Source organism: Thermobia domestica, chromosome 1 (genome assembly GCF_964235325.1).
Source record: "Thermobia domestica chromosome 1, izTheDome1.hap1.1, whole genome shotgun sequence".
Lineage (NCBI taxonomy): Eukaryota > Metazoa > Arthropoda > Insecta > Zygentoma > Lepismatidae > Thermobia > Thermobia domestica.
Genome location: NC_137454.1, coordinates 205617596 through 205634303, shown reverse-complemented (window position 1 = coordinate 205634303; position 16708 = coordinate 205617596). Strand labels below are relative to the sequence as shown.

At 36.4% G+C, this 16708-nt stretch overlaps 2 protein-coding genes across 4 annotated transcripts in view; both read left to right on the top strand.

Moving 5' to 3' along the window:
• The window catches only part of Scm (Polycomb protein Scm), an 81783-nt gene extending 77184 nt beyond the window's left edge, over positions 1 to 4599 (top strand). For all 3 annotated transcript variants that reach the window (XM_081769015.1, XM_081769007.1, XM_081768999.1), the window contains one exon: positions 1536 to 4599. In XM_081769015.1, coding sequence (XP_081625141.1) covers positions 1536 to 1670 — 135 coding nt within the window. In that variant the 3' untranslated portion in view covers positions 1671 to 4599. The remainder of the gene's footprint in view (positions 1 to 1535) is intronic.
• Positions 4600 to 15564: 10965 nt separating this feature from the next.
• Positions 15565 to 15900, top strand: LOC145678454 (uncharacterized). Its single transcript, XM_081748604.1, has one exon. The coding sequence runs from the start codon at positions 15565 to 15567 to the stop codon at positions 15898 to 15900; it is 336 nt and encodes a 111-aa protein (XP_081604730.1).
• The last annotated feature ends 808 nt before the right edge of the window (positions 15901 to 16708 follow it).

The window sequence follows — 16708 nt, the reverse complement described above, 5'->3', positions numbered from 1 at the left end:
CAGTTACGAATATGATTACTTACCTAGCTGTTTACATCTATATTAGGCGTGCGTAATGGGAAGTAGTAAATACATCATCATTGTTTATTGCTGAATGATTGTCACCCGGGGTAACATAACGTAGGCATGGTATTCAGTTGTTTCATTGACACCTGCAAAAGGAAATAGTAAGAATTAAATTAAAATAAAAAATAAGAGCAAGAAAATAGTGAAAATTAATAACCAGGGAATATCGAAAACTACTAATACTTTGTTGCTTCAGTAAAGTCATTAATCTATATCCGTGTAGACATCCATCAATCTGGAACGTTTTGCTGCATATCTTTAAAGAAAGTTACAACTTAATATTAAAGATATCAATATATCTAACTACTATAACTTCCTACGTACGTACTTACTAAATAGAGAACTACCTAACCTATTACTGATGCTATGTATGCACATGTAAAATTAACAAACTATTAATTGTTTTGTACTTCTTTCTCAAGCTCTTCTTTATTGTTTCATTGAATGTTACTGCAAGAACTTTAGTTTGCTGCTGAGGTTTGCTACTTTTGTTAACTATAATTAAAATTTGTATATTACATTTTAAAATCCCGAACATACTTTGTTGAATGTTAATGTTATAATGTTGACCCTTTACTTACGGATTTTGGAGAATTATATCTAATTCTTTCTATTTCTTTGTGAATGAGTTTTAATTGAGGAAAATACAGATACACTTACATTATGGTACATCATTTTGTTCAGTAGTATTGAGTTAAAATTGAAGTTAGACATCACGCATGTAGATCGTGAACCCTTTCCATCTCGGAGTTCCGCCCTTACTGATGTATTTAAATACGGTGGTGTGACTTACGAACACATTTCAAGAAATCCTCACATCAGAATCGAACCGAACTTTTAATTTCTAACATCTTTGGCTTGTTTGACGATCATACGAAGGGCCCTCTGGAGCCTTGTCCCTAAAACCATTCTATTGCGCTGTGTTGATGAATTGTTCCGCCCTCCTCCTCCTTACTCTCTTCACTCGGTCATATCTCCGATCATGCTCAATGTGGATTAGCAGTATTTTTGCAGGAATGCTCTTCACCGTCGTGTGTTGATAGTCCGTGTGAGGACAATCTGAAATAATCACTAATCAAACGTCTTTCTCTACGCATGAACTTCCTTATATATATTATTGTTTCACTTACAGTATGACTTAAGCCGCTTGAAGACTTCCTCAACCACTCCTACAATTTGCAAGCGAAGCATATTTTCTGCTATAGTTCGAGTTTAATTTATTTACGTATAATCCATTGAACACTTAAAGAATAAAAGACTAGTGTCTAAAGAGTTAAGCATTATGAGCCTTATGTAGAGTCATTCTGACGCATGATTAATGTCATACTAAGAAGTTCCACTTACATATGTTTCCTGTAGTAGTCAGGCCTTCAGTATGACTCTAATCATACGTCAAAACGACTCTGCATAAAGCCTTATATTTTTATATTTGTATACTTTTAGATACTAATGTTTGTCTGTTATTGCAGGAAATAGATGGAAAAGCGTTATTACTTCTGAATTCTGATATGATGATGAAGTACATGGGTTTGAAACTTGGACCTGCTTTGAAGATTTGCAATTTGATCAACAAGGTGAGGGGTAAGAAACATTTGTTGTTATGACAGTAAATGAGCGGATGGATTCAAAACAAAAAACAAAGAAGAAACAGATGTACATTTATATTTTGTGATAATATATATGACAAATTTTTCTTAGTCTTCGCTGCAGGATATTTTTGCAGCGATAAAAGTAATGAAATACGTTCCTTCTTTTTAATTGTATTTTTGCGTCTTGCTTTGAGTGAACTAAATTATATTTATTTGTTTCACGTATTTTTAGAATAGCTTATTTTTTGATGGTTAAAATAAATGAGATAACAAGAAGGTATATACATATATATACAGGATATCTTATTAAAGAACAATGCACGTACCTACCTTTATATAACATCGTAGTAGACCATCTAGAGAAATTAAAACCAGTTATTGTATATATGTGTGGATTGATTTGTCTTGTGCCATATTTTCCTTCAATTATTCTTAAAAAATATATACTTTGGTGAAAGTTGGATGTGTGTGCCTATTTCACTTAAACAATATATATGCGTGTGTGTATATATATATAAAAGTGAATGAAAAATTCCATATTGCTGTAGAAAATATTTTGATCTATTTTCGTAGATAAAGATGTAAAAATAGATTGTTCAAAATTTATTTATGTATTTGGTTTTGTGAAGAATGCACAAACACTTCCCATTGTGACGATAGCTGTATATGTATACATTCCTTTCACCGGGTTCACACAATAGGTCTCTTGTGCCTTCAATGGGAAACGTGATGGTCTCTCTATGTTGTAATCTTGTTCTCTCTAAAAGATTTGCAATAATCGGAATATTTGTATGCGTGTTTTTTTCGAGAAATCACATTCGCTCAATATGGAAATAAATATTAAACATTGAAAAGTTTAGTATGGTTTTATTGCGTTATAGGAACGCAGATGAGAAGATTTATTATTATTATAATTATTATTATTATGACTAATCCTTTGGCATTAGGACATAGTCTGTTTAGTTCAGAATGATAGGAATGAAGTGTTGTAAGTAAGGATTTAATTTAGTTTTTGTAGAATGTATGAACTGTAGCTGGTTTTGAAGGTTAAAATATTGAATGTACGGAGTAGAATTATCTGAGCATTCCTTTAAAACAACAGTTGTTAGCATTGTGATTTTTTTAGATTATTTTGATAGCGCTGTTAGTATTTTTTCTTTCTTTTTTTTACAAAAAAGATTATAGTGATATTTTCTCTATAGAGTAAAGATGTATATATTTTCTTGATTAAAATTCAGTTCTTTGCTGAATGTATTTCAATATCTAGCGATAAGCTGATTGTTCTTGTTAGTTTTTGATAAACCAGGAATAATGGTGAGATATAGAAACGGTGTTTTGTTTTCTCAGTTACGTTATGAAGATGATATTGAGAGTATTTTTAATGAATTTTCTTTAAGTAAGATTTTTTTTTTAGAAATTATCTCGTGCGCAACACCCTGTTCAATGGAGTGTCGTATTACTCCATCAGCAGTTCCTGTGTAAAACATTTTAATAAATACAGTTGTTAAAATAGTTTTTGTACATACGTTCTGTAATTTGCAGTAAGAAATTATTACGTATTAGGTACAGGGTTTTCACTTCTTCTAATTTCTGTACTCTCTCAAATACTTCTTGAACTGTCTTGTATATAAATCAGATCATATTACTACCCGACTTGTCTACAGCTAAAATGAAATTAATGTTGCCCCGTGCTGGCTTCATCTTACCAGAATATTTTTAACTGAAAAACAAGAACAATTTCTCGGATTTAATTAATCGTAGTATTTACGAAGTATGATCGGAGAAATTAATGTATTTTGAAAATCCTGTCGATTGCTGAACAGTTTATCTTCTATTGTAACATCCTAGACGAAAGTACATATTTCTCTCAATAACAGTGCGTTGAAAACAATTCTGTAACTCTTCGATGCTATAAAACTACAATATGGTTTTTGGTTTTTTCCGTTTTGAGAAAGCTGGTAATAGTGAATAACTCGTACTCCCCATCAGAAACCTGTATAAACAGTTTTAATCATTTAGAGATTACTTATGTGAAAGGTATCCTCATGGTTCTTTTCAAGTGTCAGATACGTAAGAAAACGGTATAACAGTTTTGTTAATATATGTTAATTAATTTCAAAGTTTAATTGGTGATATCGTGTTAATATATATATATTTTTTCTTCTGAAGCAATGTTGAAAATCTTTTGAGTTCAAGTAAATTTAGTTCTATCAAAGAAAATTTACAGGGGCAAATACTGGTAGTACACTTGATACGACACGTACGTATGTAAATATTGTATCTTCTCTTTATTGAGAAACACATTTGTAACTGAAATATTAATCGTAAAACTTGTGTGTGACACAAATAGCACATTGCCTGAATATGTGGTATTTTTTTAAAAGATATTCATTTGATGTGTAATTTAACAAATAGTGAATGGTCTGTAGATTTGTTATTATATAGACAAGTGTAGTAAGTAATTATAGTAATTATGTAATATTATGTAATTGCTGTTAAACATGATTTTAGGCGCAGCCTACAGGCGTACGCAAATATTCTCCCTAACGCACTTAATATATGGGAAGGTAAATGTGTTGTTACCAGATATTTTGAGACACGAGCTAGAAAATCGCTTAATCAGTCAGTTTTGTAAACAATATAGAACGAACTTTCTTGGTTGTGAACGACTTGCATATAAAGGTGAATAGGAGTTTTATTTTTATCCCAGTGGATTTATATTGTGGTTTCTATTATATGACATTTCTTGTTCTATCATGAAACGAACATTTGAATTTGAAAAAGAAGAAAACAAGTATAGTTTCAAATGGGTGTTAAAGTTCACTGAAACCTGTAAACAGGAAAGAAGTTGGGATATGCCGACTTAAATGTTATTTTCTTACGTGCTTTGCAGATAATAACTTGTGCTCCTGCAAAATAAAAATAAATTAAGAGATTAATCATATTTAGTTAATTTAACTCATACCCCTACCTTCAATATTGGTTCGTTGAAAGTATACACAATCTGCAGCAGCGCCAAATTATTTCATATGAGAAGTACGTAAACTATTTCATTATTCTCGAGAGAGTAGCCACGCAAGGACCACAGTGGTTAAGAATGTTTTGTAGTGGTGGGATTCATGTAAACGACCTGCAGCGGAACAAGGGCCTGACATTATGTGTACTCAGGATGTGTAGAGTTAACTTAGCTCTTTCTTCACTGTACAGTAGAGGTTCATTATGGGTCAACAGTTATAGTAGTTACGTTTAGTCTGGAGGACCGGCTTGGTTCCCGGTCGGAGTAAATGTGATTCGAATTTCATTTTAAACTGGGTGTACATTTACATAGAACCATAGACCTAATAAGGGACGTTAAACCCCGAACACTTAATAGCTTGTGTATATATAACTACCGTTATAATACATTCCATCACCAACTAATAACAAAACTTGTGTGATTTAATTTTGGATTTACCTCACATGTGACTTTAAATTGTCATTAAGTCTCCTTGATACGCATTCTTTTTTGTGGCTGAGACTTGTTTGTGGCACATAATTTTCCAGATCAAGAATGCGCTATCCTTTTTTTGAAGTTGATTATACGCCTCTATATTTACCACGTTATGATATCGCATTATGTTCCCGTTTCAATTCATGATAAATATTATCCGTAAAACTCCTCTAGCCCACCATGCCACACATATCACTTTATCATGTCTTATGTAACATCTACAGTTATATTTCTGGTGTAGCAATTCTCTGTTAAGATGACTGTTCAACCGGTATTTCTCATAATTCCATTACATAACAATTTTCCAAGAAGTTTTTCTTGTTTAGCATATAGATTCTTTTTTTGATTGAAAATCCATTGCTCAGGTAACCTTAAAAGGGAATCTCTGGTAGACCAAAATGACACTTGCAGATTTTAAGAAAGTTAGCCGAACAAAAAATTTTGAAAGTAGTTTTTTAGATAAGCAGAATGTTTGTGGATACATTTAGTAAAACAAAGAAGATCGTCAAGATATGACAAAATGTTTAGAAGAATGGAAGAAAGTATGCATAACATTCTGAAACACTGCCGATGATATTTTCAATCCCGTGTACTAGAAACGTGTACAGGTACGAATCCAGATGATCAGGAACAATGTAGTAGGATTGAGTACAATCGAAGGGATTAATCAAGACTTCACTGTCTCGATCAATGAAGTCTTGAATTGGCTTATGTTGACTCTTCGGCACTATCACCTTTTCATTCATATCCAATATTAGACATATTAATCCAGACACACTGTAACGAATTTCTGTATGATGATGGAGCCCCAAAAATGATACGTAACTTCAACCGTCTCTCCAAAACTTCTTTGCGAAATGTATTTAAAAAAAAAAAAAAATCTGTTAACGGTTAAGGTTGAGTTAGCTTTTGTTTATGTAGGTTAAAATACTTTTGTTTCAATTGATGTAGTGAGGGAAAAGTGTTGAGAGGATGTTGGGAATTTTAAGTAGGTGTGTTAGGGTAGAAAGTATTGTTGAAGGCGTTTTGAAAGCACATAATCTTTTTAAGGTGGATTACCACCCGGAAGTTAGATCATTCCCTTAACTACTGTGCAATGAAATATTACATATTATAAATATTGTACTATAAGATAGAGTTATGTTTCAGATACAACATAAGACACTGATTTATTTGGTTGTGTCTTCTGACATCGAAAACGGTAACAAATAAAAGAAAATATTCGTTTTACAATGAGCACACAATATGGCACTTGCTGTTAGATCTTACTAGAAGTGTTCAGTTTTATGAAATGTTTATTTGTATGTGTAAAGTATTTTAAAGTAACGATCTTATTACGAAATACATATATTGATTGATTGTTTTTCGTGTTATGTTTCACATTTTATTTAAATATTAATTTACATTTAAGGAAAGGAATTTTGAGAAGAAACTTGCGCAGAACGCCATAATGCGTTGTTGCCAAATCTGTACGTTTACTGTGGTAGTCACAATAACAAAATTTCTGGATTCTAGCGTTGCAGTTCAAGAAGCTGAACTTAGCTGTGAATTGCGGTAAGGGTCGAAAATTAATTTCTCCATTAAGTATCCAAGCAGAATTTCATGATTACCTCCTTTATTATCTGACATCAGTAAACATTCGATGCTATCTGGCAACACCGCACTATTCAAGCAGCTTTTAGCATAGTACCTAGAACACTAGCGATCCTCCTTAAAGTTTTACGTCCCATGATTATCCTGGCTAGGCTAAAGGAGACGGTGATGATGAGTAATGAATGAAATGGTGGAACGAAGAAGTGGGAGGAAACGGGAGAACCCCACGAAAACCCACGCACACGGTGTTTGTCCACCACAAAGTTCACTTGGCGCGAGTTGGGATCGAAGCAAGGACCCCATGTACCAGAGTTGAACGCTCTACCACTGAGCCACCGCGGCCCTCCGCCACATACCGATTTGTAATAATAGCTATGAGAATAGTTTGCGTAAGCAAGATGGATTAAAAGTTTACTTGAAGATTCATATAGATAGTTGAGACTTGATTGTGAAATAGAAAGTAAGTTTATAAGGTTAATTTAAACAGATTGATAAAATATGGTAAACGATAGATAAGTTAGTCTGTAAGAGAATTGTGAATTCAAGAGTCTCTCTTTAAAGGAGATAGAAGAAGAAAACAAGACAGAGTAACAGTAAATGAGCTCTAATTTTTCATAGAGACGATTACAGAGGAATAGATATGAGGAAAAAGCTTGTATACCAATACACGATTTCCCCTCATACCTATTCTGTCTAACAATACAAAACTTGGTACACACATTTTTTATCCCCTATAGTATTTTTCGAGATACAATTGGATTGTGTACTTTTACCCGGGTTACTTCAGAGGGGTCCAACGTTGATGGCAGGGATTTCTGGAGGGAATTTTCCCGACATTCTCCCAACTTTTCCTGTTCATGTACGTTATCAGCCCCAATACATAGCACCTTTGGCAAGCTTGTTTCACGCTGAAGAAAATGAACTACAAGCCATGACTTCCCAATGAACAGTGTTGATGCAATAGGTATTTCACTGCGAGTCTACGATTTTCTCTATACTAACAAAAGTTAATGAGCCCCAGGGACTTACTCCGTTGTCCATGGCACCTGAATCTTTTATGCATGAACATATCTTTGTTATGTTTATCGAATGGACTAGGTTTGATTAGGAAGTCCCGTTGACAGGTTCATGTCCTTTCCTTGTCAGCATGTATTAAGCAATTCATTTCGATTGTATTTGCTTGCTTTTTCTGTTTATTCTTAGCGTGTGCGATCAGTAGCGTAGCCAGGATTTTTGTTTTGGGGGCCTTAGTGTTGATACACATGCACACATTATATATATATATATATATATATATATATATATATATATCCCCTACCATGTCCGATGCGGGCACGGTATCGGAAGTGTCACTGTTCATCTCAGACTCCGAAAACTATGGATTCGACACTAATATTGGTCATTTTTTTAATTATTTTTGTTTCTTCCCTCCGCTCCCCCAAGTTCCGGAGCGGAATTTGGATGTAAACGGGATCGGAAGTATCACTATTCAACTCAGCGACCACGAAAATTATGGATTCGACACTGATATTAGTCATTTTCGATCATTTTTAAATGTAGCTCTCTCTTCATCTTCCCTAAGTTGCACCGTCAAAATAATATAAAAATCACCCCAAGACAAAACCTCATCTATCTATTAAAGTGCTACAGTACTAATTAAGAGCGACCGAGCTCTCTCACCTATAACCTTAACTTTTAAACCTTTGATTTACGGTTATTTGTGATTTCACGTTTATAACAAAGACAAATATTTTTAAAAGAGTGTACTTTAAATAAATTACTTAAATATTTTTCACAAAGTTTATCCTTTTAAAGTATTGTTCAAAGGCCTTTGCCTTTAATAAGCCTTCTGCGAAATAAATACAAATGAATTGTGTTGCCATCTTTGGCGCTCTCTTAAACTACGTTTATATGTTTGTGGGCAATTCTTTCGACAATGAAATCTCGGAAACTACAGGCTCTAGAAAGATGACGTTTTCACTGATCGATTGCAAATTTCATGTAGATTGTCCAGTTCTAATTGAATATTTAAAAAACATTGGCACTATTTCTTTATTACATTTTTACGGGTAGATTGGAAGTGTTGAAATTAAAAAAAAAACTAAAGCATCACATCCTAAGCATTATATATTCCAACACCACACTGTTGTATATAGGGGTTGTATATGTCTCAAGGCGATTCTTTCATGGCCAAATAATAATGGAAAAGGAAGGATGACCATTTTTCCAGTCTAAGATGAACCTTTTTTGGGAAGTGTTTTGTCCAATGAACACCATATATAACTGACATTATAATTAATTGTGTATGTAATGTATTTGCTTATTACATACTGCATGCAAGAAGAAAGAAAACACTGGTCATACATGAATTAAAAACTCCAACCGGAAGCAGGCTCAAATCTTGCAAACGGTGCGAGATATTGAGAAAAAATAATCGAAAAAAGTCTCCCCTTTATGATACCCCTTGGCTTTTTTTTTTAAATCAATACGTCTTTCACTTATGTCTGTAAAGGGACATGTACAGATGTTGTAAGGAATGATAAGAAGATTTATGCTCATATGCGAATGATGCGCTGTGTAGAGAGCGCAGGTTCAGCTAGTCTATAATGAAAATTTGATGGAGATCGGTCGGGCGGTTCAAGAGTTACTAAGTTTCATAGTCACTTTCATTAATATATATATACAGGGTGTTTGAAAAAGAACTCCGTAGTTTTAAGTATAAGTTTAATTGGGAAATGAATGAAAACTTACATCAATGAGTACATATCATGAAAGAGAATTCCTTCAAGTTTTGTTTAATGTTGGTAGACTTCAACGTGGGATCCATTTGTGGCCCTGCACACGTTGAGACGATATTCCACTTCTCGCCACATATTCACCAACATTTCAGTTGCAATTTGTAGGCGCTCAACTTTTTTGTCTTTTATGCTCAACATCATACACAGTACCTTTAGGCACTTTTAATTGTAGACCACGCCTGGCCAATGACTTCTTCGGGCTCCGAACACAAGAAATACGGATCTATGCAACAACATCTTTAAGGATGGGCACGAGCGAGTTTTCTTTGAAACTCGACTCGACTCGAAACAGGCATCTTTGAACTCTGCTCGAAAAATTTCCTCCAACTCGACTCGAATTTGGGCCCAGTTTCGAGTTGAGCCATATCCTGTGTGTAGTTTCAAATACTCTCTTCAGGTATCCTACATAGACAATATAATTATTATCAATGATACTACTACTACTACTACTACTACTACTACTACTACTACTACTACTACTACTACTACTACTACTACTACTACTACTACTACTACTACTACTACTACTACTACTACTACTACTACTAGTACTACTACTACTACTACTACTACTACTACTACTAATAATAATAATAATAATAATAATAATAATAATAATAATAATAATAATTATTATTATTATTATTATTATTATTATTATTATTATTATTATTATTATTACCGACCTCGGTAGTCGAAGACTAGGAGGCAAGGGCATCGATCACGAGGTTTTGGGTTGTTCCGAATTTATATTTCGGAGGAGCATCAGACAAGTTGCCAGAGGGGGTCAAGGGATGAACACTCCCTCAAGGTTAATTGACCCCCCTGGAACTATGAGTGGTGATAACCTGTGTTTGAGAATTTAATTAAAACATGAATTTGGTATAGAAACTAATTTTGCTTTCAGGATTACTTTACGTCATATATATAAAACTAATCAAATCCTTGAGCTGATTTTAAGTTTAACGTCACTTTCAGCGGCGATGCTATGTGAGATACTGATTAACGTGGAAACGGAACCACATGAGCTCCCGCCGGGAATCGAACCCGCGTCTCCCACGCCAAAGGCGCGTACGTTAACCGCTTAACTACGAAGGAGCTCCGAAGCAAATCTTGTATGTAGTTTTAATTACTATATAGAGAATAGTAGAAAGAACATATAAAGAATTAAGGATTACATGCAAATTCAATGTCCACCCTCCACAGAGCTGAAGTCATCTTCAAGAGCGAGGTGACAGGCATAAAACGGATTAAATTTAATTACATCAAATTGGCATCTTGGTTTATGCCGTTGGAAAGAGATGAGGGAAGTTAGCTGCCAGGTCAGGGCTATTTTAATATAGGTATAATTCCGACATCGCCTCGTAGATGAAAACAGTGTACTGTCATTTTCCTATGTCAAATGAATAGTGTCAGGAGAAAGTACTGCAACGCTCAGAAAAAGATAAGCTCATATTTTACTCGTAAGTCCATTCTCTCATATTTTTCAACAATTCGCTTAAAAGAAAAAATATTGGGCATGACTTCAACGGTCAGTTGTAACAACAAAATACATTAATGTTGATAGTGCAATTTTTCAACAATTTTATAATAGACTTTTATGTCTGAAACACAAATAAAAATAACGTATAATACACCTTGCGGTTTTGTCTTTTGTCGGTTCACCTAGAAAATCAAACCTAAGCGTGCGATAGCATCGCAAGTAAAACTGTTGAAAGTTATATTAAAGTAATGTACACACCTGTTTACAAAAAGCTGGAAACTCGTTAAGAAACTAAGTCCGAAAAAGTGAGCCTAGATCCGTCACAATTCCCGCAGATCTATACACAGGGAATTACATGTTCCCGTCGTTCTTTATATAGACACTAGCTGCAAACCGTACTGCCATCCGAGCGATGTAAAAATGTAAAAACAAAATCAAACTACTTATTTCTGAGATTAATATTGATTGCACACTTCATGCACATTTCCAATATGCAAAAACAATCAATATCTTAAGTAGAAATTACTGAAAAAGACCGAAAATGACTATTTAAAACTTCAAGTGTCAACCTGTGCTTGGAGCGATACAATTATCAATATTATAACGCATTTCCTTCTAAGCGCTTCCGTAGCCAAGCGGGTTTAGTAATGCTGATTGAAATTTCTGAAGCGAAGGGCAACGGTTCGAGCCTCCATGCGGAGAGTTCGTTTTTATTTCTTCCTTTTTTTAAAAAAAATATATTGGAACATTGTTATAAATATAAATTTCTACTTTGAAGTGCTTGTAAAAACAATCAGACGAACTATCACTTTTCAAATCTCTGTTACATTTACTAGCCCGCCATTTCCAGAATTTATGTATGAAAACGTTAATACAGACGTCAAAAATGTAAATTATTCATGTTCCTGACACATACATACATACATATATATATATATATATATGATTGTGTGTATGTGTGTGTGTCACACAACTCTGTAACAATTTTTTTCGTGAAAAATGCTGAACTACGAAAACATGTATGCCTTGTCGCAGCAGACGAGTTTCTCCACTTAAGCCTACGAGTAACGAAATCACCTACAGCCAAACAGCTGCAATTCATTCATTAGTCATGGCTCATCGTGGTCAGAATGTTCGCGAGCAGCTTTCTGCTCTTGTTGAATACGGTAGTATGAGTGTGAGACAAGCTAGCGAACGTCTTGGTGTTCCCTGTTCTACAGCATATAGTTGGTAGAAGAAATACTCAGAAACAGGTAACGTGTCTAGAAAACCTGACACTGGCCTTCAAAGGGTTTCAACCCCACAACAAGATCGGGCCCTAGTTGATGTAAGCCGTCACAATCCTTTCATGTCATCCCGGCAGTTAATGATAGCGTCTCGTTTTCCTGGCTCCTTACTCACCGCTCGGCGACGCCTTAAAGATGCAGGGCTTCACGCATATCGAGCCGCGTGTAAGGAGCAATTGACGGATAGTCATAAAGTTGATCGACTAGCATTTGCTGAGGCAAATATTGGTCGTAACTGGGATCATGTAATCTTCACAGACGAAAAGATATTCTCTTCAGCAAATGATGGTCCTCGACTTGTGTATAGACCCACAGGAAAACGTTAAGATCCACAGTACACGCACAGAACGCAGCGAGTGGGGCATGTTACTATTCACTGCTTGGGATGGCTGTGTAAGGATACAGTTGGTGAATTACACCGTATAGAAGGCCGATTGAAAGTATCTGGATAGCCAGAAGTATCTGGATATTGTGCAGCATGGCTTGCTCCCCGCTGTGAGAAATTTATTTGATGACGGCATTGTAGAAGTTCAACAAGATCATAGCTCAATACATGATTCCCATCTAGTTCAAGCCTGGTTTCAAGAGGAACCCAATGTTGAGCTAGTAGACTGGGTTCCAAGAGGATCTGACTTGAACCCAATGGAAAATCTATGGGCGGAAGTTACAAGAACTCTACACGAAAATTGGCCTGATCCCCCCCCCCCCCAAAGGACAGCTGACGCACTTTGGGTGGGAGCTAGTTTCTGACGCGTGGGAAGAAATAGCACAGGGACATCAATATGTCGCTAGCTTGGTTAACTCATTACCGAGAAGATTAAGATGCGTAATCGAAGCTAACGGTGATTATACGAGATATTAATACCTGAATGAAGATTTGTCTTCATACCCAGGTGACCTTCGAGCTCTTTCAAGAGCTCACCAAGATTTTCCATTTTTCCTTTAATATTGCTTTCATTGGGACGTTTGCGTTTCGTCGGAATGTGCAATATATATTTATTTCTGCTCCTTTGTTTACCCTACACAGATAGTCCAGTTTAGCAAGTGTGCGTTTGGTGTACGGGGTACCGGGTTCTATTCCGGCTGGGAGAGGTTTGTGTTTTTACCTATCTGTGATAATTCTGTGTTCGTGCCCCTGTTGTAAAAGAGGTACTACTAAAAGTATAAAACCGAGTAAAACAATTACAAATAATAAAAAAAAAAAATAAACAGTTACTGAAGAACGTTCGGTAAGTCAGTTTTGTTTTAATATCTAATGCCTAGCGCGTTCGTTGTTTGGTCTTATAGTCGCGAGTTCAATTCCCGTTAAGGGTTCATTAAAATTTTACCTGAACGAGAATTTATTTGCATGAGTCATCCGTCTTCTTTAGCCTAAAGGACTTAAACGTTGAGAAAAGTATATTGTAAAAATGAAATAAATAATAAGACAGTAAAATGAAAAAGACGTCGTCTATCAGAACAAAAAATGGCTTAACCGTTTGAAATGATTTTTATTAGTTAACACTTTCACCTACCTCTGACTCATGGGCAACCGAAGGGGGCAGGGTGGGCCACCCTCTGACTCACGAAATGTATACAAACAGAAATATCAAACAATATATAGCAACCATGAAGATAGCCCCTCGTAGAACATTTTAGGGTGCCATGCCCGGACTGGCTTGTTGTCACGCCATTTTTATTAAGATGCGTATCCTAACAGAGGAGAGGAGTTAAAATTTATGCCAAAAATAGAATATCTCACATTTGTGAGATGAAACTTGACCCCATGCTGTTAACGTCGCCAATATCTAGTGGCCCACTTGCCGGTAAATGTCGATCGTCGATATAGCGACGCATCGAAAGATTGCCGCTAGTGTGTCCCCTGGCGGCAGGGTTTCGTCGAGTCGAAACAGACATCTAGAGTAGGGGTGTTGCAGTTACCATCACGTAGCAGTGATGACTTCTTTTCGGTCCGTCTTTCGATTCGTCGCGGAGAATCGGCGAAGGGACCGAAACGACTTATCGTCAGTCATGTGCATGCGTTTATTATTATATATTTGTTTTTCCTGACGAATGTTCCTAAAGTGAGCTCCGGGGTCAAGAGTGACCCATGCTTCTACATCACAAGGTTGCTGTTTCGCGCCATTCCGAGAGAGGTTTATATATATATATTTTGTAAATGCTTTTTAGACTCATCTCAATGTAAATGAATCATGCATATAGGCTATTTAACATATTTTGGTGGAGTAATTTTGTAATTCATTGGCATTTCGTAGCGTCTCTGCCACCGGTGACCCACTGGTGGTATAATTTTCAAAACGGAAGTGGGGCTACTGCGGATCGTTGCAGTGGGGCCATCAATTTTTGACGAGAGGTCGCTAGTTACCCATCGATGGTCCACGACGCTTAGGGCACGGGATAACTCTAAATTAAATTTAATTAGGAAATCACTATAGTTGCTATAAGAACTAGTTTTTGAACTTGGACTGTGTAATATTGGTCTTTTGAGGCAAACATTTCCTAAGTTCAACTTCGAGTATCTTCGGGAGACAGTACCTAGTCTAGCCATAAATATTGTCACAAACTTTTGGCTTTGACTGTAGAACATGTTGTGCAGGTAGCAAAGTACAATTTAGCTCAAGGTCAGCCCTGGCCAGTGTGTGCCGAACAGGGAAAGAGAACGGGTGGATCTGCTTCGCTTACGCATGGAATGGAGTGAGTACAAAAATAGAGTTGCAGTGGTCGCCTTGCATAAGGGTGGAAATTCACCAAGTGAGATTTTCAAACTGCTGAAACTTCTGAAAATCAGCAAAAGATTTGTTTACCACACAATCCAGTGGTTTACTGAAACCGGCAACGTACGTGGCCGGCGAAGGGATGGTCGTCCTCACAGTGTGAGAACAGTGGCAGCTGTTAAAGCAGTGGCTGCTCGTGTGCGGCGAAATCCACTCCGGAAGCAGACGATCATGGCACGGGAGCTTAACATGGCCCCAAGATCAATATCCAGGTTACTTTCTGAAGACCTGAAGGTCAGAGCTTATCGGCGGAGCACGGAGCATTTCTTGACACCACAGCTGAAGCAACAGAGAAAACTGAAGCAAGACAGCTCCTACAGCTGTACGCCAACAGTGGACATCGGCAAATCCTCTTTGCCGACGAGAAAATCTTTACCATTGAAGAGAGCTTAAACCGCCAAAATGATAGGATATATGCAGCAAGCTCTCGAGAAGCTCGTGGGAGAGCTCCTAAGGTTCAGAGATGTCATCACCCCTCTTCAGTCATGGTTTGGTGGGGGGTGAGCTATGAAGGCCACACCAGACTTCACTTTTGTGAGCAAGGTATAAAAACAAGTGCCAGGGTATATTTGGAAACTGTTCTGGAGCCTATTGTAAAGGACTTGAGTGACACCATATTTAACAATGATCACTGGACCTTCCAGCAGGATTCTGCGCCAGCTCATAAGGCAAGGATGACACAACAGTGGTTGGAGGCCAATGTATCAGATTTCATCTCCAGTGCTGAGTGGCCTTCTGGTAGCCCCGATTTAAACCTTCTGAACTACAAACTGTGGGCAGTGTTAGAAGACATGGTCTGCAAGAAAAGACTCTTCACTTAAAAGTTTGAAGCGTTCCTTGGTGGCTGCAGTGGCGGATTTTCCGATTGATACTCTCCGTACTGCAATAGATGACTGACCCAAGAGACTCAAAGCCTGTGTGCGTGCCAATGGTGGACATTTTGAAGTTTGATAGGTGCCAATTGTAAAGAATACATGTGGTTATAACATATTAAAAGCAGATTGAAAAATCTCAAACCGTATTTCATATATACACAAAAAAGTGTGACAGAATTTATGGCTAGACTAGGTAAACCAAAGATGATAGGTTCGAACCCACAATCCAACGTTCACAATTGAAAACATTCTGTAAATCTGTATTTTCCTCTTTTATGTGTAATAAGAAATGTTGATCCGTTATTAACTGTAAACTGTGCGTAAAAGAAATTGAATATTCGCATCCAAAATTGATTTTATCTAGGTAGGATGGATAGGGATGCGCAAGAGACAAGATTTTGAGGCCGTCTCGTCTCGACAATATGCTGTAAAAATGATGACTGGACAAATGTATATTTTTCTATTGGAAGAGCTGTGTCTCGACTCGAATTTTGTCAGGAAAATCCTGTCTCGACTCGACTCTGCGCATCCCTAAGGATGGACAGTTTGAAGAGCCCAGTATTTCAAAGCTGACAGGGTAACCAGTTACACCATTACGCAACATCTATTTCAGATACAACCATTATTATACACTTCATTTTCACAAGCTTCTTATAATAACTATATCGATTTCCTACTTAAATTCAATTATAGATAATTGTTTCTCTGTAGCAGCTAATATTCATGCTATACAGTATAAAACAAGTACACATTC